The sequence below is a fragment of the Anas platyrhynchos genome, chromosome 5 (genome assembly GCF_047663525.1).
Source record: "Anas platyrhynchos isolate ZD024472 breed Pekin duck chromosome 5, IASCAAS_PekinDuck_T2T, whole genome shotgun sequence".
NCBI classification, from domain to species: Eukaryota; Metazoa; Chordata; class Aves; order Anseriformes; family Anatidae; genus Anas; species Anas platyrhynchos.
The window spans coordinates 38737190-38763608 of NC_092591.1; the positions used below are offsets into that span (position 1 = coordinate 38737190).

Genomic DNA, 26419 nt, shown 5'->3' on the forward strand with positions numbered 1-26419 from the left:
GAGAGGATCAGTGAATATGTTTGAGGGTAGGGATGCCATCCGGAAAGACTTAAGCAGGCTCAAGGAATAACAGGAACATTATGAAATTAAGAAAGGACAAAAGAATCCTGCACCTGGAAAGGATCTGCTGGCAACAGTACAGGCTGCAAATCAGTTCCAGCTAAAAAGGACCTGGGGATCCTGGTGGACAGTGGGGTCAAGGTATGCAGGACTCAGCAGTGTACCTGGAAGGCAAAGAAGGCCAGTGGCATCCTGGAGTGTACTCACAGGAGCAGAGACAGGAGGCTGAGAGAAGTGATTGATCCCTTTAATCAAATACATCTAGATTACGTGTTAGACTACATCTAGAGTTTGTGTCCAGTTCTGGACCCCCTGTTTTGGGAAAGACATTAATAAACTGCAGCAGAGAGGCATCAAGCTGGTTGGGGTCTAGATCAGTTGCCTAGTGGGGAGAAACAGAGAACTGGGCTTATTCAATCTGGATAAGAGGCAGCTTCTAACACCAACTTTCCAACACTTAAAGGAGCCGGGCTTTTCATACTATACACCGTACATGGTGTTATGACAAGAGACACAGGCATGATGTGAAACAAGATTCAGACTGGATGAAAGAAAGAGCTTTTTTATCATGAGAGCAGTCAGGCAGTGAAATAGGTTGATTAGAGAGCTTGTGCCATCTCCATCCTTGGAAGCTTTCAAGGCCTGACTGGATAAAACCCTGAGTAACCTGATCATAATTCTCATTTCAGCAAGCATAAAGGAGAAAGATGGTTCTGAATGTCCTGGAGAGTAACTAAGGGCTAATAGAACATGTGCACTAACTAGGTGAAGATCCAGTCAGAATGAGAGTCCCTTATGTCCAAGCTCAAGTCAGAAGCAAGTGGCTAGGTCTCTATGTATTAAATGCCAGTTGAGGAACTGTACAACCACAGAATCACAGAATTTCTAGGTTGGAAGAGACCTCAAGATCACCGAGTCCAACCTCTAACCTAACACTAACAGTCCCCACTAAACCATATCCCTAAGCTCTACATCTAAACGTCTTTTAAAGACACCCAGGGATGGTGACTCCACCACCTCCCTGGGCAGCCTGTTCCAGTGCCTAACAATCCTTTCAGTAAAGAAGTTCTTCCTAACATCTAACCTAAAACTCCCCTGGGGCAACTTTAGCCCATTCCCCCTCGTCCTGTCACCAGGCACGTGGGAGAACGGGCCAACCCCCACCTCACTACAGCCTCCTTTAAGGTATCTGTAGAGAGCGAGAATTGCATAATTGTCTGGGATTTGCCTTTTAGAATATTAGGTTCTCCATGTGTTCACAAAATTTGAAAAAATTAGTAGTCTTAAGGTCTATTGAATAACTAACCATTTGATGTTCAACTTGTTTCTGAAAGTTACTTATCTGCTTACCGTGAGGTTTAACTTGACGTGAAAATAATTTTAGCATCAGATTCACTTATGGTAAATTCCTATAATTACTTAACATTTTTATGTTTAACATGATTTATCTTAATTTTCTATCTTGTTTTTGCATATGTGTAAAGTAAACAGTGCAAGCATTGCCTGCTGCAGTTTATGGTATTGTCCACTTAACAGATTTTTGATACTTTGGGCAAATTTATTTTTTGGAGAGCAAGCTTGTGTGCGTATGAAATTCATTGTTGCAGTTGAGCTTTTGCACTGTAAGTTGGAAATAATTCATGTGTAATTATTGCCTTTCTTCCAAAAATAATTACTATTATTCTGGATTTCTACACCTTAATTTAAGAGAATTTGTATTTATGAAGTGCCAGTCCAACATGTTACTTAAACTTGTGTTTGCCAAACAAAAAGCTTCATGTTTGAATGCCTTTATTTCTCGATAAGTAGTAGCTGGGGAAAGCTGCTAGGCTACACAGGTGTTTATTAAAAAAGGCAAAAGATTGTAAAGCTATTTGAAATTATGGAATGTTCTCTAATTGTAGACAACTCTTTATTTAATGTCGAATCAGATTATAGGGCTAGTTGCCCTATAAGAAAATGACTGTTAGCCTAGGGAATTACGGAAGTGAAAATATTTATAGCAAATAAAAGCCAAGGTAGATAGGCTTTCTTCATAGTAATGAATGAATGTGTTTAACAGTATTTTTGACATATAAATATATACTTCCTCCTATTTTAATAATACTTTGAGCCCTACTGAACTCCATTTTTCTTAGGCTTAATATCTGGCACTTCTAAATCACTTTTACTGTATATTACCACATTTAAAAAACAAACAAAACAAACAAACAAACAAACAAAAACAAAACACAAAAAGCACCAGTATACATAACCTTTCACAAATGTTAGCAGAGTTATAGCACAGGTGTTTTAATAGAGCACAGCAACAGTTTTGCTGCAGGAAGTGAGGGCAAATATCTTCACCAGTGGAAGCTATGGGAAGAATTTAAATAGAAAGAATATTATTCACGCTAGAATTTGGTTAGGGTGGTAAAAGTAAGACCTGTGTGCCCCAAATTGTAAGGAATCTCTCTATTACAATTTTAACCCCAAATTTGTTTCATTCCAAGTAAGATTAGTGATAGAGAACTTCCATATATCTCTGTGTGACAAAGAACCATTATTGCTTCAAAACAATGTAACAATGTACATTGGGTAACAATGTATTGTTACAAGAATTAGACTGAATAAATCATACAACTTGATAGTCTTAATATATGATTAAGATACATGGCACAATTGGCATAATTCAGTGAGAACTTAGATGAATGGAATATTACTATAAAGGAGTGTAGCCTTTTCAAAGACAGGCCAGAGAGTAAAGAAGAGAAGGAATATGTAGTGAAAATTTAAAAGGACCTAGAGTTATTGAACAGTCTGGTAAAGACTGAAATAAGATTAAAGTCAAAATGGGCACTACTGCAGGCCACTGCAGAAGATGACTAAATGGATGCAGATGATGAATAAATGGATGCAGCATTTTATGAACAACTAGCAGAACAGTCTAGAATTTGGTGATATAACATATTTATTTATTTATTTATTTTTAAATACCCAGACATCCTTTGAGAAAGGCAGCATGGTAGCATAAGTGTAACAAGCATTAGAATATACTGGTGACCCCTTCTTCCCTGCTTCCCTTATTGCTTTCACACAGAAAAAGAAAGAAATTTACAGGAAAATTTCTATAGATGTAATTTTAAATAGGCAAAACCCAGCTAAGAATGGGAAAGTGAAAGGCAGCTTAATTGATGTGACGGTGAAATGTTAGTACTTGCAATGTTTAGCAAAGAAAAAGTAGAAACAGTGGATGTCAAGAAGCAGACTCTGAGAAATAAAAGAACTAAAGATCTCAGGAGAGTAAGGATTGAAAGGATTTTTCTTTTTAAATAACTTTCAAACTAATTTGAAAATGGAAAGGTTACAAGAGAAGGTAATCTACAGCTAAAGGAAGGAATGGGACTCACTTGTCGGTTTCAAATAAAGTAAGAAGGCATATAAAAAGGGCTAACAGTGTTGCGTTAATTAGCGTGAAGATGAAACAACAGTCTGAGACAGTTTCAGAAAAAGCCAAGGCTTAGCTGTCATATAACGAGCAAGCTATGTCACGGAAAGCAGTATGTATTTTAGAAATTCCTTGTACTAACATGAATACCAGAAACTTTTGTTCCACTATTCAGTTAATATCACTTGTAAGCCATGCTAGGGAGAAGGTCTTTAATGCATTTATTTATTTATTTATTTTTGTAAAAAATCTGCAAGTGCTAATCTTACTATTTCTACTTTTAATGGAGTTGCGTCTCTATCCATAAGGGTAGATTATGTACATACACTTGGTGTTTTCAAATTATCTGTTTCATGGACCTCATCAAACCTAAAATACTGCATGAAGAAATGTCAGAAATATTGATAGTCAAAATTAAAGATGGCCTGGTTACTTAGGGATTGGAAATAGCAAAAGCAGTGCTTATTGTTTGAAAATAAGGAAAACTAGCAAGGATGCATCAGTAAATAGTTTTGTCAAGAAAAATAGTATTGAGAAAAAGTACTTCTTCCTATGACAGCCTAGTAGAGAGAGGTTGTTTAGGTAGAAACAATAGATTTGGGTTGTGTTCAAATCTGTTTATGTAAGCAGTCTAAAAATATCAATGGTTCACTGTAAAATGTCAATGAAATGTGGCTCCAGACAGATTTGCTTTTGCTCAGGTTTATTCTGAATTTTCATTTATGACCTGGAAAATGAAATGACCGGTATGCTAATTTAATTTTTGGCAGCAGAAACTGTCAATATCTCAAAAACAGGGTATTATATAGAAATGGTTTAATGATGATGCATTCCAACAATGTGCTGTTATTAGAGGTAACTTCATAAATGCAAAACTGAGTAACTTTAGGCGAAAGGTTTCTTAGGTGCATAGTTAATTATGATCTGCATGAGTCATATCTTGTTGCAAAAATATGAAATATCATACTGTAATGTATGAAAATTAAGATGTATTTCTGCTCAAGACAGGTTCATTAGGTCTGAGTTAGAATCCCACGTTCTGTTATGTGAATGTTGCAGACCATTTGGAGAGAGTGCAGAGGAGAGAATCAAACAATTTGTAGATACCTAGATCTGAGATGTAGAAAATGCCTAAATCAATATGGAAAGAATTGGGGTAAGTCAGTGTAACTGACAGAACTTTTCAGAGAACGTAGTAACAGTCCTCTGCTATGCAGTTCTGCAAAGTGAAAGGGAAATAGTTTTGTTTGTATGTTTAGTGAAAAGACAAAAGAGCATTTGTGCTTACCTTGAAGAGAAAAAACAAATCAAATATATATATATATATATATCCATTAATGGCCATAAAAGAAAACAGGCAAAACTTCTATTGGAAGTAGTAAGAGGACAGTTAAACATTTCTGGAGGGCTTGGAATAAGGTTTGGAATCTTGCAGTGTCTTCCAGTTATTTTTTGTGCTTGTTTTCAAAATGTCTAATTTACTAAGTGGGCAAAAGGAGATGCCACAGGTTTTCTCACAGATTCGAGCTAGATGCATTCACAATGTGGCAGCTAATAGTAATAGGGAAACAGCAATGTACGTGAGTTTTTTATTACAAAGCCTGGAGTGGTATGCTGCATAAGACTAATTATGGGGAGACTACTGTTTTCTTAGATTGCTAGTACCTGTGTACCTGTAAAATACTGAATGCAAGCTATTGTGCATCTGAAGGCAATCTAATGGCAGTCAACCTGGAAGTGCATGTAAAACAACCTCAGGTTGTAAAGAGAATTAAGGTTAGCATTCTTTGAGTAAATTTAGATAGATCAATGTGCACTGTGTAAGGTAATCTACTTTTTCATGGCACATTAACAGTCTACGTAACACTGCCAAGTAAATTATTTTTGATGTATTAAGTTTTTTATTCCATTTCTAGTTCTGTTGCTTTTGAAAATATTAAGTATGGATTTGATTCTTGAAGCAGGCATGAGGCCTCGATAGAAGTTAAAAGTATGTTGAGTCTCGGGATAGGCAGTGGGAACCTGAGACATGGAATTGGTTTCATAATGTGAATACCTTCATGTTGTACAATGTAGCACATAGGAAGAATCTTAATCCTGTTTCAGAACACTGTTTCCCAATTCATTAAACACAATGATTAGTTTAATCAGGCGCACCTAGGAAATTTTTCATGTTCAAAGTAAACTCATAGATTAGTAATCCATGAGACAAACATCTCATTTTTATACTAACATAAAAAAAATAGGGAGAAAAGCAATAGGGACAATGACTTTAAAGTAGTCCATTGAATAGTAGTATAAATTCACAGTTTTATGAATAAAATAAGAGCTTTCAGCCAAGGCTGAGGGGATTAAAATAACCTTTGAGCTGTACCATTCACTTGGATTTCATTAAGGGATATAGCAAGCATCGATTTAGTTTTATTGTGCAGATGTCATATGTCTAGACTCTTTTACTAGAATATCTGGGTTTTTCCTCGCTTGCAGTCTACTGCTTGTCTTTGTGGCTGAGGACAGAAATGCTGTGAACTGGAGGAGGTTGTCTCTTTTGTCCCTTGCCTGTACATTGTGGGAATAGACATGATATTTTGCACAGATCCAGTAAATGCTTGGTAAATCAGCTGCCCTTAAAAACGTCTGGGGAGGGGGGAGGGAAGGAAGGTACTTGAGGGCAGCGAGCAGTGAGTCTACCAGTCAGGATTCTTTATACCATAAGAGGGCTGAGAGAGAAAGGAGAAGTACAAAATTCCTATATGGATTAATTCAACAACGAATAATATATATATGAATATATTTCATCATTTCATCTGCCCTCTCTCTAGAGTCCAGAAGTACATCTGCAGCTTAGGTCCAGTACTTAGACTGCAGCAGTGGTACTGGTATTGGTAACAGAGCTGTAATTAGAATGAATTCATCATGGACTGCAAATGCTGCCCCGGAGATCCTGAATAAATTCCGTGATAGCTAGCCCAGGTTGAGTTCTCTGTTGCTATGGTTTTCCTGGAACAGCTGCTTTCGAGATGGTTTGTGTATAGCTTGACAAACAGCAGCCATCCTGTTGGATGGCAATCCAGACACATTAGACTTGCATACGCATTTGGGGTGTTTGATAGAGAGCAGTGTTGTACTAAAAAGTTCTTGCTAAATGTTTAACTAGATGACTGGAGTGTAAAACTTCTCAGATCAATTTCATTCATTCTTTCGTGTACTTAACATTTACAATAAGATGTCTGTTTTTTTTCAAAGCTTAGTTTTGGTAACCATCGTATGTAACCCAAGGGTTGGCTGGTGGTTTTATTTATTTATTTATTTTAGAGTAGTCAAGCAGATAGTTACTTTAGCAAGCCCAGAAAAGGATGTAAATGTTTGTAAACAATGTATTGTTAAATGGCTATAATGATATGCAAAACTAGTAAAGGAAAATTAACTAACAAAATGTTAGGACATGAAATGTGAGATAGTCTTCCTTTTGCTAATCGATGGTGGCACACATTGTTTTAGTTTTCTTTAAGAAATAGCTTTAAAAATCTTGTGTTGATTAGAAGTGTTAAATTCCTCCCATTGTGTGATATTTTTTTTTTTTTTTTTTCAGACACTCCTTTGTAAGTATTTCAATTTTATTGTAGTTTGACCCAAATTATAATGCAGTTGGTGGAAACTAGCTCACAAATCATGCTTCACAAGGATTTTCATATTTTGTCTTTTTCCTTCAGGAAAAAAAAAAAAAAAGGGTACAAATTGAAATGCAAGAAATGCCTTTTAAGCATAAGGAAAAATAATTACTCTAAGAGTGACTGAACACTAGAACAGTTTGCCAAGAGGCTGTGGAGTCTCCATCCTCAGAGAGGAGACACAGCACTGGCCAGCCTGCTGTAGTTAACTTCTCTGAGCAGGGTGACTGGACCAGGCAATCTCCAGAGGTCCCTTCCAGTCTAAGCTGTGCTCTGATTCTGTGACTCTATCAGATTAAATGTGCTCATTCTTTGAAGAAATCTGACTAAATATCTGATCTCTACTTACATGAGATTCTTTGAAACAATTTTTTTGCATTCCTCTTTTTGTTGGATTTTTGTATTACTTTATTGGATAGCTGGTAAGACATACTGTACTGGTTGGCTTTCATGCTGAATAAAAACAGACAAGTCCAGTATGCTTCGTGTTTATCAAGACAGGAGGAAATAAAGGTTTTGGTTACCATGTGTATGGATAGCATATTTCATCACATTTTATTTCTACAAATTACATCATAGAAGTGTCTGATTACAATAATCCTTGACTTTTGGCAAGGTTGGGATAAAGTACATCTGAAAATTTTAAGAGTGGAATTTGGTCTAGACATGTATATCTTTTTTGACCTAAACAGTTATATTGAAGAAAAATAAAAACACTCTCTGTAACATTTTAGTGGACACCTAAAATAATGAAATATCCTTGGTTCTAGCTTTGCTGCTGTACTTCCACATTATGGCTGCTCTTGTTTATTTTGTTTAGCATTCTCAGAAAACGATAGATATTAAAGAATATATGCAAGGGACAAAACTAAACACTCAGAAAAGATGTGGACTGGAAAGATAAATAGCAAAACAAAACAACAAAAAAACAAGCAAAAAAAACTACATTTAGGATAGAATAATCCCAAGCAGTAGAACAGGCTAGGGTGTGAGAGAGCGCAGTATGCACTGCTGGAAAGTAATTTTAGCATGAGTTAGCAGCATGTGCTTGCACCATGAAGACAAACCATTCTGGACTGCATCAGAAAGAGACCAGCTCACAGACTGAAGGGTGTAATCATTCTGCTCCATCTGGTACGTGTTAGGCTACAACTGGAAATACTCTTCCCAGTTTTGGTCCCCCCAGTTCAAGAGAGTCATTGACAAAGTGAGGAGGGTCCAGAGGAGGGCTGCAAGAATGCCTAATGAATTGTGCCATATGAAGAAAAGCTGAAGGAGTTGGTCTTGTTCAGCATAGAAAAAGGAAGGCTGTAGGGGATCCAGTCACAGTCTTCCAGTACCTGAAAGAGAGTTACAGAGGAGATGGAGGTATGTTCCTCACATGGATGTATGGTGACAAGACAAGAGGAAATAGGCACAAATTGCTTCATGGGAAATTCCATCTGAGTATTAGAAATAACTCTGCACTTGGGAGATCAGTTAAACAGGTTGGCCAGAGAAGTAGTGGAATTTTCCTTGTTGGAAATACTCAGGAACTGGCTTAATGCAAAGCCTTTGATAACCAAAGGCCTTGTTTTCAATAGAAGGCTGGGCTGGATGATCTCTACAGATTTGCTTGAGCTTAGCCATATCTGCAATTCTATGAAAATAAGATGGTGGAAATAAAATTGTTCATGTAAGCTTAGTTTCGTCTTGTCACACTTATATTTTAGTAATGGATAAAGAAGGCTTGGGCTAAGATGGCTACATAGCTTTTTAGAGAGACTGGATGTGAAGTTGTCCAATGCATTTAAATGGCTTAAAAGTTTAAGTCTTGCCAAAACTGATATGACTTTGATTTGGTATACAGTGTCTGCTTTAATTAGGGATTGGATGGAAGAATGGAAGGACTGCAAGAAAAGTAAAAATATCTGTATTTTAAAGCAGCTGTGAATCTTGGGGAAAACATCCTAGTCAAAAATACTAGAGGATGTATAGGAACCCTGAGGGTCTTGTGTTTTACAGAAGAAAATTTCTCTAAGCAGTGAAATACAAGTAGGTATTTAGTACCACTTCACAAGAATTTATTGTGTTACAGGAGATGTCAAGGGAGAGGATGAGCGGGAAAGTCAAAGTACAGTGGGCCACTCTAATGGTTCTGAAAGACCTTGTACCTGAACAACCCTTTAAACAAGCCAAAATTAGAAGGTGAAGAACTTTTTCAAATTTTTTTTTATTTTATTTTTTTTTGCCCCTTACCTTCAGTAGGCTGTGAATTTCATGGTACTTTTTAAAAGGCTTCATTTAAAAAGATTCATTTAATCTCTTATCTGGGTATTGTCTGTGGCTCTACTCAATTTTCTTGTAGTTGTATGGCAAGACTAAACTGTGCAGGAGCAAAGGGCACGTCGATGTGCCATGGCATTACCTCATGGTATTTTCTATCACCTGAATTGTTCGTATGTTCATACAACGTTTTGTTTAAGTAGTACTGTAGAACGTGCAAGCTTAATTGCATTCAGAAAGCTACCTTTGGCACTCATCTTTAGGAATGGTTTTAGTATGCTTAATAATGCTGTCATTTTCATTACAGTTTTGTACTTCTGTGGTGTCAGACATACTGTGCAATAGAGGCTGTGTAGATAGTTTGGCAGCTATAGGATATGTAACAGTCAGGATTAAATAACAATAAAGGATTCACTGAACTGCACTAACAAATCAGACGTGATTACAGTCTGCATCAATGCATATGGAGAGATTTGAAGATGTGTGCTGATGAATAGGCTGTACCCCATTTGCTTATGTTATCTTTCTTTGTGTGAGGTAAGTGAAGAGAAGATAGTATATAAGTATATGCTCCAAAATTATATGAAATAACATATGAAGGCAGTAATAATTGAGGAAGTTGAATTAAATATTCCTTCTTTTTTATGCTGTCACCGTATTTGTTAGTTCTGTTCATTTGCATATTTTTTTCTTTCTAGTATTTACTAGTAATCTTAACCCTATATAGTTCTCAATAAAATATTTTGGTTTACTGTTCAAATAATGAAAGACTTAATCAATTGCAATGCCTTACTGTTTCTAATTTCTGGTTTTGGAAGAAATACAGAATACAATTTTCTTTTTTTGACTTGTCTTTTTCAGACTCCAAACATTTTTGTAGTAATCTCGATTTTGCAAGCACTTTTATGAATAAAAAACAATATTTTGCAAAGTGGTTTGTGGGTCTGAGTTCTCATTCTGATCATATACAATACTGCATAGTTTGCAATGGTATTCTTTCTTCCTATTGTATAATATTTTTTATTCAAATAACTCAGATTTGTCCAGTCAAACTTTATGACTGAACCATTCTGTCTCTTAAATAGCTCATTTTTTTTCAGACGGTACAGTAAATGGTTGAACAGAAAAACTTCAATAGAAAAAACAGGAGTAGAAATTGGATGGTTGACATAATTTAACCTCTTATCAGTAAGCTATGTTTGGTCTTTATTTCATGCATCATGAAAACTGTATCTAGAACTTTTCATAGTAGAGAGCTTCAGCATAGCCACACTTGTTTTTTTAATTTAGGACCAGGTTTACTTTTGTGTTAGGACAAGAAATTGAATAAAATGGATCATTAGTTCCCTGATGCTTAAACTGTTCTTATCCCAGGAGCTGCTGGCAGCTTGCAATGCTCTAACAGGCAGACATGGCTTTATATTATCTCTGTAACCAGATGTAAACCCTGGGAGTTTACATCTTGCCCAGAAGGAAAGGTTTTCTCTCTCCTCTGTGTTACCATATGTCCTTATTTGCTCAGGCAGTAAAGTAATTTAGGGACTAGGGACTGTCTAAAAGCAGAAGATTTCCTCCTGGTAGAACCCTCAGCCAGTAAATGCTCATCTGAAATAGTCTGTTTGGAGGAGAAAAGCTGTCCTTTCAGTTCTTATCTCAATATATTTGTTATATCAGTGTCCTAGTTGACATCCACTGCTCTTTTTTCCCAGACTAATCTTTTAAAGATTTCAGCATGAACTTTTTTCCTGTGTCATGAGAAAAATAAATCTTCCTCATTATATAAATGATTAGGATTCTTTGAGTCTGGTTATTATCCCTGGATATTTTTGAAAGATGGATTTTTTCCATATGGTCCTTTTTCATGAACATATGGCTCTATTTTGTGGTTTTGGGAGCTACAGTGATCCAGATTTTCTCTGCGTGTCCTGGAGTCAAATATTGGGATTTTTTAAATTTTATTTTATTATATAATTGACTACCTAATGCTGCAGAATATGAATTTGTGTTACACACATCCATTTCACTTATGAATTTATTTGTAATATTGTAGTATTTTGTACTGTTTTCATGTCCAGCATCTTTGTGTCCATCTTGATATTTCTATTTGTGAATAAACCAGTAAATGATTAAATGAATTCATTAAATGGGGTGCATGGTGGGTATATACATACATACTTGCTCATACTCAGCTCCACACACACACGCGCATGTATAAATAGTGAGAAGGACTTAAACTACTGATTTCCATTAGTGAGACTTTATTATTATTATTATTATTATTATTTTTAGAAGATTCTGTTATTTTGAAATTTTACCAAGTCCTAGTAACATCACGAGAGAAACATAGGTAAAGCGGCTAGGCTAACTCACTGCACTCCCACATTGGGCAAGTTGGTTAAAGCTGGATTGGGTGAATGTATGTTAATTCCTGAGCTTTCTCTGCACTTCAGGGTAAGGATTATGTGGTTTAGAATAATATTTAGAGCAGCCGGTTTACTTAGCTGGGAACAGCCTACGGCTAACCGATAAAAGTGAGAAAGAAAGAGAACAAAAATAAAAACATACACACAATAAAAAGAGAAAACAAAACTGTCTAGACTCTCATTTTCTGGAACATAGGTATCTCACGGGGGCTCTAGGCAGGTGCCTTTGTCTTTTTCAGATTGAAAACCTAGAGAAACTTTGTAAAGCCAGACACATTTAAAACATTTTTGTTTCAAGCAAGGAAGATATCTTCTAATTACTTATCTCTTATGGTTCAGACATCTGCCTAGCAATGGTAGAACTAAATTTAGTTCTTTGTAAGTCTGCTGTTTCAAACTACATCTGTCATCTTTGAAGAGAAAGCCATCCCTCCTCAATAGGTTGTAGAAGAGATTCAGTGCAGTACCGTTCATGGCTGTCACTGACACTGGGCTCTATTATGTGAGGGATGTCAAGCTTTTTGGGGACCAACGACAGCAAGCCTGAAAAGGTGCAAGGCATTATGACCTGGTGCTTAGCACGTCCAGGTCGGAGTAAGGAGACTGAAGTGCTTTAATTAATTTTCCCAAGGGTGATTGAAGATAAAATACAAAAATACCTATATTATATACCTTCCCTTGTTGTTCCTTCCTGGCTCTATCCTTCCTATGGCTTTTTAGTATGGGGACTTACAGCCTACTGCTTCCACTAGGCAATGTAACCTGTGCTCACACAAAACCAGAAGTGAATGACCCACATAAGGAGCATACTTCCAATAATGAAGTAAAACAGACTGCACCAGGTGCATCAGGTGCATGAAAAGAACTCCCATCTCAAGGGGTACTTAGTACCATAAGGGGATGCACACGTGAACAGACTCCACAAGGCAAGAATAAATTAGTTGTGGTTCCTGCCAGCCAGACCAGTGAGATCCACAACAATGCATTCTTAAAATTCCAGAAGGGATGGATTTCTGATGTCCCTAAAAAGGATAGAGTATCATTGTGTGGCTCATAACCATGATGTGTTTTTCTTAATTAAAACCAATTAATTTTAGCAGTGATTTGAACATCATAGCTCTCAAGTCATACTGGCTGGGCTGGTATATACAGACCTAATTATGTTACAGAGTCTATACTACCCAGCAGCATCCTTCCAGATTGCAGCTGTATACAGTCTCAGGATTTCTATGGAGTTTTATGACTCTAGCAACAAGAGGGCTGTCTTTTTGTTTTTATTATTTTTGTTAGTATAAAAAAATCAGATGTCCAGAATTTCCATCTCTTGTAGTATGCTATTCTGGCAGTATAATAAGGCTAGAAGCCGCTGCTAAACTGTGCGTGTTTTTAGAGAGAGAAATTTTCTAAAAGCATCTGTTATACTTCTCTTAGCCAGGTATATGAAATGTGTTTGAATCACATCTGTAACACATTTAACTTGAATAATTTGCACATATATACTGAAATGCCTAAAGAAGGCTGAAATACTTAATTGGAAAATGCTTAGCTGAAATTTAAAATGCATAACTGGAAATAATTGAAATATTTAATTGGAATGTTTAAAGGAAAAACACGTTAAGATAAGCAGTGGGTGTCCTTGGTTAAAGAAGTTATGACATGTCTTTGTTATTCAGCCTTAGCTTCTACTCTTTTTTTTCAAAACATACGATCTGCTCTTTTCTTGATGTATTTCAATGGGAACCCTCTATCCAGATTTGTCTTATGAATAAGTTGTCCTATGAATAAGCTTTCTACTAAGTGCCTGGAAGATGCACACGCAACACTCAACTGTGTCATTGCCTGCTGATTCAGTAGCTGTGATTACACATAACTGAGAAAAGTGTAGTATCCTCTAAAACCAACAATGTCATCATTAATTCATCAGAAACACAGCTGTGAACTTTTTTTTTTTTTTTAACCAAAGCAACTGGGCAAAAAAAATTCCAATGTGCAGTAAGGAAAGTTCCAAGCAACTGGGGTGCAAAAGGGCTTTGTGTTTAAGCGATTGACCTTGTAATGTGATCACACAGACTTTTTGTAAATTAATCTTTCAGACCTTATGAGTGACATGTGAACTTTGACTTCATGCATGGGCAAAATACAGGCTCCAACTCCAGTAGAGTCACCTGTATCTGAAATGCATGATAAATTTACACAACTTTCCTTTTGAAGAATATGAGTCTTGTGGTGCTTTCATGTCTTTTACTAGGAGAAATATTAAACTTTTTTCCCTTTTTGTGCAGTGGTGTACATTAATGAAATCAGCAAGATTGTCCTGACTTAAAATGATTATAAATCAGACTGTCACAAGCCTAATTTAAAAATATATCTTAGTTATTCCTATTATTTTATATTTATTTTATATTATATTCCTACTATTTTATATTTCGTATTTAGCTATTATGTTTCGAAGTGCAAAAAAAAGTGAGTTTTCTGTGAGCTATGCATAGCTGTACCATTTTACTTTTTGGTCATTTGCTCATTGTTTCTAGAGTTGTAATAATTTGCCTGAAAGTAAAATTTCTTAGAACCAGTGTTTATACAGCTCTTTTGAATTGCATCTCTTTCGCTTTTTTACATGAGCACGTTTGGCTGAAAATGGTTGAAAAATTCAAACAGTATTCAAACATCAAGACATTATTTTTAAAAATATGATTCTTTTTACTATAAGACCTTTAGATTTCTACATGAACAGAATATTTTTTTGTTGTTGTTCCTAGTGCAGAAACACTGGCATGCTTGTGCTTAGTAAATACTCATGTGGGCTGTCTAGTTTCTTGAGCATCTGTCACTTGTGAATGAATGCTTGTGGCATTTCCTTTGATGATAGAGGAGCCTTGCCAGAGTGGTGGTGGTGGTACCTGTTGAATGCCATCCTTGCTTCCAGTTACAAATATATCATTCTCTTTTATATATATATATATATATATATTTTTACCACCCAGGGGTTTACCAGGAAAGGAGCATGTTGGAGGGAAGGAAACATGCATACTATGTCACTGTGTCATGTATCTTTTGGATCATAGCTTCCATAGTTGAGTCAGTCCTACTCTCCTAAGTGAGTAAAGGCCTTCTTGCTTTCTGTCCTAATGCAGGTATGTGGACTTGTGCTTCTTGTTACAGGAACCAGTGTAATGCAAATAATAATAAGGGATTGCAGCATTTCAAATGCATACACTTTTCTAGATGTCTTTGTTCTGAGACATGAGAAAAGACCTGTGACTGAGAAAAAGAACAACAAATGCTGAAAGTGCTTTTTATATCTAAGGCCTAGAGAATTAAAAACTAAAATAAATTTAGTGGCCAAAAATGACAGTGAAGTTTTCCCACCCCTCCCCAGAAGAAGAAGGAAGAGGTTGGCACTCCTACCCAGTCTTACAATGCTTACGCATTTTCTAGTTCAGCAAGATCATAAAAAACATGCATTTAAGCTGTAATAATATAGGAAATATATAACTCCAGCAGGCATATAGTTACTGGTACAATTGCACATTTACTGTATTTGTTATACAAGCCTGAGGAAAGCCTATAAGCAGTCTAAGTTTTATTTTAAGCAGTCTAAGGTTTATTTTAACTAGAGCTCCTGAAGAGTAATATTTGTAGTTGGACAAAAAATTAAAAACACAATCGTTTCAAATTTTCTTTCTAAAAAAGAGCTGACAAATATTATATCCTATTAACAGATCAGCAAGCACTTTTTTTTTTTTTATCTCGGTCTTAGCTTTTTATTGTTATGTTGTAAATGTAAATTTTCAGGTAATGCGTATTTGAATATTTCAAGGTTAAACTCATGTTCTTGTACTTACTGAAAGGATTCCCCCTCAGTCAAGAATGGGTGCAGGCAAGCTCCAAATAAAATGTTTTCCCTAGGGCAATGCTGTTCATCACATTCTTCCTAAAGGCTTTTGGTTTTACATTTGGAATGGAAAGGTATCTCATTTCAAAATACCCTTCCATTCTTTAGAAAACAAAAAGGTTCTTCCTTATTCTTTCTTAAGAATGTTTTTTTCAGCGCTCTGTAAGATATATGCCCACATTGACAAGCACAGCTGCAACCTGACATTCCCTATAGAAACTTTGCACTTACCTTGTGGCAACAAACCCCACCAAACACAAAAAGAAAATCAAATTCTTTATCAGTTCTTTCTTTGACCTCTCATAAGCAGAGACTGAGATGTGGCAAAATTATCCCTAGTCTTACTCTTTTATCTGTACTTGTGTGCAGAGATTTTTCTTTAAAAAGCGATCACATTTTCATAGGTTTTAGATGGGCTGTTCCTCAGACAGGCTGTCCTACAGATAGATATTCATGTTGTGAATTGAAGTGGTCAGAAATGTTTCATAAGCTGTAAATGGGAGCTCTATTTCTAAATGGAAACCCTATTTCTCCTTCTTAGGCACTAAATAGTGAAGTAGGTTTTCATATTTGCAATACCGTACACACTCTTCTATTGACCTTGTGGAATGAACTACAACAAGACAATACAAGATAAGCCAGAGTCCAAAGCTTAGTAAGAAAACCATGTTAAAAGAAACTGTATATTTTTCCTTAACTCTATTAGGTAATTGAATACATGCTGTCTTACTTCGCTAGAAAACTCTGCTGGTTTCTGTATCTTGTTATTCCATGTACAGCAGAACTTCATATATACTTCTACTACTGAGAGCAAATATTTCCATCTCCAAAATACATAGCACTGTTCAGGTTCACAGTATACGTGTGTATGTTACATAGAAGAAGTCAGCATTCAGAAGTGTTACTGATACATGGGGCCACTTAAAGATTCTCTTAAAAATATCCCTAAAGAATATCAGGAAATATGCTCTGAACTCCAAGAATATTTGTGTAATATTATTATTCTTATTTGCTTTTGCTGAATATTCATGGCTTACTGCTCCTTGGGCCAGTACTTCTTGTTTTTAGTGAGACTGAAGTGCACCTAATTACGTTGGTCCTCTAGACAATGTGTTTATGGCTTCCCTGTTTTCCTTCGTATTGGATGGATTTTGTTCTGTTGTTTTTAGCATTTGCAATCAAGTGTTCCGTGTTATCAAGAAATAAATCTCTGTATCCTCAGTTTTATTCCTATTTATATTTTCCCCTAACAAATTATAAGTATTAAGATCTGTAAGTATTCTTAAAATCTCAACATGGAGAGTTTTAATACTGATATAATAAGACAGTGGTAGACATTATGCTGCATTGTATCTATCTATTTCTTGGGGGAAAATAAAAGCCAACATGAGAAAAAATGGAAAAATAAATGTTTTTTTGTAACAGAAAGCAGCTGCAACCACATCAAGGCATTTTTGTCTACTCTATTGGCTTTGCTGCAAATTAAAGCCACAACTTAATAACATTTGGGGAAGTTAGTTCTGTGGAATGAAATCTGTTAAATGCTTAATAACAAACAATTAAAAACATGAAATGAGATGTTTAGGAAACTGTTTGTGAATGATAAATAACTTAGGTTGCAGAACTTGCTTCTTCAGTTGATGCTAGAAAATGAAAGTCTTATTCAGCATGATAGATTGTAAATACCAGTTCAGGAATGTCTTACATTTTTGTACGTATGTTCTGTGTGCCCAAGTTAAACGAATTTGCATTCTACCTAAGAATACTTGAAAGCTTATGAAAGTGTATGAAGTGTTCTACAAACAGGGAGCTATCCACTGGTTGAGGAAGATTTTAGAAATGAGAGAGAATAATATGCGGTGACTCATTGGTAGTACAATGCTTTTTTTTTTTTTTTAAATCTACAAATGCAGTAGATTAGATGAGCTAAATGTTGAACTAATCTGAAGTTAGAAGAACTGAATTCTTTCAAAACATCTGTTGACAGCCTTTGGAATAGATGAATTTTGAATTCAAAGTGATTTAAATCAGAGACTTTTATCATAGTTTAGTATTAAAACAATATTTTTTTTTAATCACGACTTATGCAGCTATTGTCATTCTTCAACTTTTTAGATATGTTCATAAAGAGTGGTTGATTGTTACTGTTTAGTAGCTACTAAGATTTGTTGATTTTCAATGAAAAGTGCCTGGTACATTCAGTACCTCTTTGACCTTGTCAAGAAAACGCTGTATGCATGTTTAATTACACATTTTAATACATGTTTACTTACAATTTTCTTCTTAGCTTTTGTTCCATGAAATGTAGTGTACAAAATTCCTTTGTTTGCATATTCCTGCTTACTAGAAATTTGTGCTCTGCAACCTATGAAACTGAAGTATAATTCAGTAGCAAGACAGCAGTGTTTGAAAATTACTGAAACATAGCTAATGACTTTCTTTTATTATATTATATATACAATAATCCAACATACTGTACAATTAAATACAGATATTAAAGTTTAGAGTAAGAGGTGCCAGTAGTTAGAGAGGAGAATGCAATGACTTTTTAGTATTTCTTTTGCACAAAACCAGATTTTATTAAGATGCTGGAAATGTTTTATATGTTTCAACAAATATATACACATGTATATATATATATATATGAACACAGGTGTTTAAAAATATATAATATATATTGTTTAAAACTACTAGTTAAAAGGATGTATTATCTGCAGTTAGTGGTCTAATTCAACTGCTTCCAGAGCCTCCAAGATTTTAGAATACTAGATCTCTTTTTGCATTTGTTTTTATTCATCATCAAAAGATCAAAACTAGTTGCTTGCTCTTCCAGCTTCCATTTGGTTTCTCAAATTCAAATGAAAGTGTACTGAGCCAAACAAAACAAAGTATATTCAAATTCATAAAATATCTCTCAACACCTCTGAAAGAGACTATAGCCATCATACTTTGGTTTGTCAATTCATTTCATTCAGCAGACTCAATTGCTTAGGTAGTAACACTTTCTAGTCACTGATTAATCCCTCTTATATCTTGGACAGCAAAAATGTTTTTGAGTATAATTTTTTATTTAAGGTATAATAGTTTGTGTTTGAGGAAGGTTAGACCTAACCAGATTTAGTCATAGTTTCACACACATTTTAGGGAAAGATTAGTTAAATAGGAAAAAGTTCACAGAGTCACACAGAATTTCTAGGTTGGAAGAGACCTCAAGATCATTGAGTCCAACCTCTGACCTAACACTAACAGTCCTCCACTAAACCGTATCACTAAGCTTTACATCTAAAGGTTTTTAAAGACTTCCAGGGATGGTGACTCCACCACTTCCCTGGGCAGCCTGTTCCAATGTCTAACAACCCTTTCGGTAAAGAAATTCTTCCAACCATCCAACCTAAACCTCCCCTGGTGCAACTTTAGCCCATTCCCCCTCGTCCTGTCACCAGGCACGTGGGAGAACAGACCAACCCCCACCTCACTACAGCCTCATTTAAGGTATCTGTAAAGAGCAATAAGGTCGCCCCTGAGCCTCCTTTTCTCCAGGCTGAACAAGCCCAGCTCCCTCAGCCGCTCCTCGTAGGACTTGTTCTCCAGGCCCCTCACCAGCTTCGTCACCCTTCTCTGGACCCGCTCAAGCACCTCGATGTCCTTCTTGTAGCGAGGGGCCCAAAACTGAACACAGTACTCGAGGTGCAGCCTCACCAGAACCGAGTACAGGGGGACAATCACTTCCCTAGCCCTGCTGACCACACTGTTTCTTATGCAAGCCAGGATGCTGTTGGCCTTCTTGGCCACCTGAGCACACTGCTGGCTCATATTCAGCTGACTATCCACCAATACTCCCAAGTCCTTCTCTGCCAGGCAGCTTTCCAACCAATCCTCTCCCAGTCTGTAGCTCTGCTTGGGGTTATTGCGCCCCAGGTGCAGGACCTGGCACTTGGCCTTTAAAGTTCTTTAATTTAAAGTACAATTAAAAATAATGTCTATTACTCTTCACTTGCTTTTGTCTTTAGATATCATATACAATATATTGAGAATTTCCTTTGCTATTACTTTGTCAACTTCTTGCTTTGTTGTGCAAAACCTACAATTTCTCAATTAATTGGGTACTAAAATATTTGTTTGTTTTGTAAATCAAAACTCACTTATTTTTCTTTTATAAGAATTTTTTTTTTCATGCATAATAGCTCCTAAAATGAAAGAAAAAGCCAACATACCAATGGAAATACAGATTTTCAGGAGCTATAATTGATATTTTAAGCATCTAGGTTTGAATCCAGTCTCCTCAATACTTTTTGGGGTCTAAAGTTTACAAATGCCATTTGGTTCAGCTAATAAAAATGGAGGTTCAGAGTAACAGTGTTCCTCAAATGCATATATGCAGGCAATTGTGATAAGTACGAAATTTTAATCACTTCAAATACTTAGTTTTGATTAAAAAATAGATTATTGACAGGAATCTTAGGAACTTTATACATGTGATGTTTTCAAATTTTGTTTTCTGACATTGCCTCCTTAATTTTTCAAGAGAATGTACAAATTTAGGTTTTGGTGCCCATGTGTGAAAATGCCATACAACCTGTAGATCAAAAGCTACAGAGAAATGAATCTAAAATTGAAAGTAAGTTTCAGAAAATGAAAGGTAAAAAGTACAACTTGGATATTATAACAATTCAAAATAAATGTTTGGACCTTTCAAAATTTTAAAATTATTTCCAGATGTGTCCAAGCTGAAATTCACTCTTACAGTGGCCAAAATCTCTTCATTATATCCTAGTGTAATACCTCACAAATCGTGTAACTGCAATATTGCTTGGTTATTGCAATATATGCTATTAAATGAGATTTTTTTTTTTTTTTTTGGTAAAAAGTATTTTAACTTCCTTTTTTTTCTACTCTAGTTACCTGTGGCAGGCAGTTGTGTTCTCCTTCTAAAGCCTGCAGGGTGTGGCATAGATGTAGAAGTAGTTTTTCATTATTTCCATGTTTAAGCCACAAGCAATTGACTGGGTATTTTTAAGAAAGATAAAATAAAAAAGAGTAATATGGCTCTTTGTAATGACTAAAATATGCATGTTTAAATTAGTTTTGTCTGCAAGAACATGTCTTTTTTTTTTTTTTTTTTTTTAACATGTACACCCTGTAGGCTATTAAAAATAAAAAAGAAATTAACAACTGCAATTACCATCTCTCTTTCAAAATTTTCACCTACTTTCATTGGTGTCTATTGCTACACTAATGAAAAGCAAAACTATATAAACTCATCCCCCCTTCTGGTTTCTGTTAAGATTTCTCTTTGTTACAGAAAGAGGAAATTTTTTTAAAAATTAGTAATGAAATTAATTTTTTTTTCTTCTAAAATTTTTATGCTTTTTTATTTTTTTCCCCATGGAGAATTTACCTGTTTCCATGCACCTTATAATGGTTATCATGATGTGGATCTGATGGCTTGCGAATCTTCTCTCTACTCTTTTTTTTTTAAATTTTTAATTTTTATTTTTTTCCTGGTGCTCCTGTCCCTGTTTTCTTGCCTAGATACTTCTGTTCTGTTTCCTGGCTTTTAATAACAGCACCTAGATAAAATGAACTACCAGACCTTTCCATTCTGCCATTACACAAGTAGAACGCTGGAAAAAATAATAGAAAGGAAAATGTAACTAAAAGAAGGAAAGATAGCATGTGGATAAAAAGAGCATAAGCAGGAGATTTTCTCATATAGTTCATGAATCCTGTTCGCTCTTAAATATTTATGTCTTTTTTGAGAGTGTACAGAAGTCTTCAAACCCACCTGAATGAGAAGCAAACAAGTGAATCATGATTGCAGCACAAGGAGATCCTGATTTCTGAATCCATTATTCAGCTTCCAGTCTTGATTTTGAACACCATCAAATCAGTGCACATTATTGTCCTCTCCAGAAGCTCCTTCATTGAGTTATAAGTGTTTTTATGACCTGATGTAGTTACAGTTTGTCTCAATACATTCAGAAGTAAGCCTGATACATTCAGAAGTAAGCCTGGAGGAAAGACTGCCTTAGTGGTGAACATTGAGTTGAGTAGTGGGAGACACAAGGCAAGGATGGCCTTTTGAAAGCAGAACAGAGAAAGCCGTTTGACAAACTATTAAGCAATCTGGAACTAACTATACTGTCTAAAAAATTCCTGTGCCGATATGTCAAAAATCTAAACATCGTCTTGTTAAACCAGTGTATACTCAAAATGGGGTCTTCTGATCAGGAGAGAGCAGTTACTTTAGAATTGACATTTGCAGTCCTACATTTCAATAAAAGGTATCAAAGTAAATCGTTTCAAGCAAATAAGATATCATAATTGTAGCTTGTAATACTTTCAGATCAAGCAACAAAATATAGACAAATGCCAGCTATGAGTCTTTAAATACTCCTGCTTTTCTAGTACTTCATTTGTTGCGTGTCATTTTATGATTATTTACTGTAGTTAGAAACAATCCTGAAGTATTTGCTTTCTCCTCATGCTAAAATCTGATAAGGCTTTTCACCATTAGCTTTTCTCCGTTAACGTACAGATGTGGAAAACAATCCTAAAGCTTTGAACTTGCAAGCCTGTAGTCACAGCAGGTCTGTCTACAGCTATCTACCAGTTTGCATTCCTACCGCATGCAGTAAGACCCATGTCAGTGAGGAATTCAGTGAAGAACAAGAGATCTTCAGTCAGGGAACGGCCACAAGTGTGTGAAAAAACAGCCACACATAACAGTAAAGGTGATTAGCAGGCTCCTAAACGCCTAGCTAGGAGTTCATTTTTTGGATCATTAACAGTAAAAAGCTTAGGAAATGAGTAGGACTCAGTGTCCTATTAAAAATTAGCCAGAACAATTAAAAGGTTTCCAATTTCTAATGGGAACCAGATGTAAGAGCTCATTTTCCCTTGTCTAGTGGATTGTTTCTGCATTTTGAATGACGTTAAACTTATGTCCTTCTGGTTTAAAAGGAATATCTCTAAGTATTGTTTTCTGTCTAGGAGTTGGAAATTATTTACAGTGAGGTCAGTGAAAGCTTGGGAGAAATGGAATTTAGTGTCTCCCCAAGACTGCTTTACTGATGCTAAGTCTTGTGACTCTAAACTAGTAAAGTGAGCTGTGATGGGATTTATTCTGGTATGTACAAATGTGCACTTTACAGCCTCCTAATACAGTTACTGCATTATGGGGTCCCAGGTGTTAAGATGGTCATTTGCTTGCAAATGCACAGCCTTTTCTGGAGTGAGGTCTCTCCCCTTAGGGTATTACATGCTTCCCTAAACTCAGTTTTCTGATTTCAACAGCAGCCTTTCTACTGTCATTTAGGTATAAATTTCTTGCTGATGGTTTATTAGTAGGTGGCTTATGGTTGTTTAAGGGCTATCTTCTTTTCTGCTGTACATTTTTTCTTAATCCTGAAGTGACTTTGACAGGAAAAAATTACAAACAGTAAGCCTTTATTATTTTAAAATATTTTTTGTGAGATATGTTAAATACTTTCCTTATATGTACATACTTGCAAACATGTCTTCTAAAATAATCCAAAGGGAGGAAGAGACAAATAATAAAGTATTATTTTACACTGTTTTGCAGCAAGCTTGTTTCTCAGGAGGAAAACAAGCCTACAAAATTACCAACCTTCTTCACTCTATAGCTGTTATAGTCATTTCCCACCCCACTGGCCTTAGGCACTAAATCTCCCCACCTAGCCCTCAGGTAATAATAGAGGTAAACCATGAGCTAATTGAGAAAATTAAAAAAGAGAAAATTAAAAAAGAGAAATTTGGACAAGCAAAAGAAGATTGCAGATAAATAGGGTGGAGTTGGGGAGAATAAAAGGACAAAAGAAAGGCAGAACAAGATGATATTCTTCACTATGTTCATTTTGTACTTATGCATTCATACCAGATGCGGAATTCTTTTGTGCAGTGAGTGAATTGCCCTGTCATTAACATAAAATTAACTCCAAATGGTCTTGGCCAAGAGCTATGAAATATGTTAGTATAGAACCACACACTCAAAAACGTGTTGGGAATCCATGTGGGTTTCCAGATGTGAGCATCTTCTATGATATAAATAGTTATGTTTACATAGGATAATATCCTGCTCGGTGATATACTCACCCTTGATGTAGATTTTATTTCTGGTTTGTTGTGCATTCTGGTAATAACTGTTTTTCCCTCTCCGACTTACTTTTCATCAGTGAGTATTTTCTTGACCAGGATTTAAATTTAAAAGCCTGAGAAAAGATTTTGAAGAGGTCATATTTTTTTTTCTCTAGTATCTAAGTAAGTGTTCACTGTTTAAGGTTGTGGTTTGATTTTAGTTATCAAAAGTACATTGATATCAACATTACCTGAATCTCAATATGATTTCCTGATTTCGTGTTTATTTAAATAGAGTTCTCTACATATAATGACAGTCTGAAGCTTTCTCTTGCTGTTTCAAAGCCCTTAACTTCTCTTCAAAACAGTTTTCTTCTCTTGCATCTTCTGCAAGTGAACTCAAAATATGAATGAAATTGATCTGTATAGGAAAATACTGGTGAAAAAATGGTAGGATAAATCTATAAAACTCAGTTTAGGTACATAAATCAGTGCCTGAACTGTAATCAATACATAGCACTCATTTTTAGCTCTCATTAATATTTGAACAGTCATCACTATCATGACTGAAAGTAACACAAAATATCTTTCTTATTCATTTTGTCATGTTACCCTGTAATTTTTAATACCTACAGCAAATTTGGCAAAGAAATAGTATTTTCTTCCTGACTGAAAACTTTCCCTATTCATGAAAATGGACGTGCAGTTTTCAGACATAATCCATACATTCTATGATACCTAGGCTGTGATCTTGTCTGGTCATACACATCAAACAGGATCATATCATATCATTCCAGACCAAGGTCTTAAATGTCGAGAATATCTTTTTCCATTAGATGTTACGTATTATTTATAATATTTTAATATGAAAATATATTTTCTATATATCCCATTTCATGGGCAGGTGTATTACTCATATCTAAAATATGTTTTGACTTTTCATTAGCAGCTTTAAATTGTCAAGTCGTATTTTTCTTGTCTACTACCAGGAAGCATGAAGGATTTGAAAGGCTAGAACCCCCCATTGCAAACCTCTCTAAGCAAAGTGTCCTTTCCTATTACTCACCATTTCCAGATAGTATCAGCTATTATCTTTGATATCAAGCTGTAAGAAGTGTTAAGTATAGGAAATATGCATACTTAAAAAGATGGGAGCATGCCCCTGTCTTAATAAGAAATTTACTGACAAAATGCATCTGTGAGCCATCTGTAAGCAAGATAGCAGTAAAACTGCTCTTAGATAGCAGTAAAACTATAATACAGGAGATGAAGCTTTCTTCTGTCACATGCTGTGGAGCATACTTGATGTGGTAGGTACTGTAGATGAGTAACTGATGTGCTTTGTGTCACATGGTTACGAGGCTGTGTTGCATTTCTACAGTGAGAGGCTGGGAATAGTTTAGTCAAGACGTCACAAACTCCATGGGCTGCTGCTGTCCAAAACCATTCTTGACCCCACTGACAGCTGAAAGTCTTTTACCAATGTGCTGTTTTGTTTCCAGTACCTAAATCTCAAAGTGCATGTGGCTGTCTGTATACACAACAAACCAAAATATACAAAAAAAAATACATACATTGATAATCAAAATATAGTGGTATCTTGTGGAAGACTCACCAAAATCAAGGGCCTCTCAGGGCCTTTTGGACATCAGGCTTCTTTTCCTAACTTTTCAGCACCTTATCTATCTAGAACCTAGTGGACATTACATAAATGATGCAATTATATAAATGTATATTTAAATTAAGTTTGGAATTTAAAAACAAGTTTATATAAATTTAAGAGTTCTGCCAGCACTTTTGTATTTCAAACTGTTTTATGGTGCTGCTTTTCATTAATTATATTTTGACAGAAGAAATTCTTGCCCCCCCCCCCCCCCCTTTTTTTTTTTTTTCAGACTGAAGAGAAAACGGGCCTCTCTGAAGAGCAGCTTAAGACCCTTCTGGAAGAATGTATGCAGCCTCAGAGAACAATAAGCAACGTTACCATGCCAAAGTCTCAGGAATCTCTTTCTTGTGGATTAAGTCCCCCTTGTTACACAAGTCAAGACTCCACTCTTCACTCCACATCTACTCTTTCCAAAATGTTAGTTGAAGACCATATTGTAGGGACATTAACAGCTCAGGAAAAGGCTGGACTTGAAGACAAAAGCTTGTATGTTAGTGCAGAGAGTGAAATCCCTGGCTACTATATCAGCAAAGCATTGGCTGATAGTCACTTATCAAAGGATTCACTGGCCCAAACAGAGGAACCTGATGACCTAGAAGGTTTACAGAAGATGAGAGATAAGAGTATTAAAGAAGGTTACTTTATGTCAAGAGCACTCAACACAAAAAGGTTGAAGAAACCTTCTTTCTTGGGTGAACCATTATACTGCATCAGCATGAACAATGAGCCATCCACAGAGGCTGACATTCTCAGCATACCAGTGCAAACCAAAGGAGGTGAGACCCTTAACAACCCTTTAGAATAGGCTTTTGATTATGATGAAAAAAACAAGCAGGTTCTCACCAGAGGTATGCACCAATACACACTATTATGGTAAGGCAAGGATGTACTTTTATAAAACATAAAAATCTATGC

At 35.7% G+C, this 26419-nt stretch overlaps 1 protein-coding gene across 1 annotated transcript in view; it reads left to right on the top strand.

Annotated features, from left to right (window-relative positions):
* FSIP1 (fibrous sheath interacting protein 1) overlaps positions 1-26419 on the top strand; it is an 83132-nt gene that overhangs the window by 53541 nt on the left and 3172 nt on the right. Inside the window, exon 12 of the mRNA XM_072038396.1 lies at positions 25734-26280. Coding sequence (XP_071894497.1) covers positions 25734-26280 — 547 coding nt within the window. The remainder of the gene's footprint in view (positions 1-25733; positions 26281-26419) is intronic.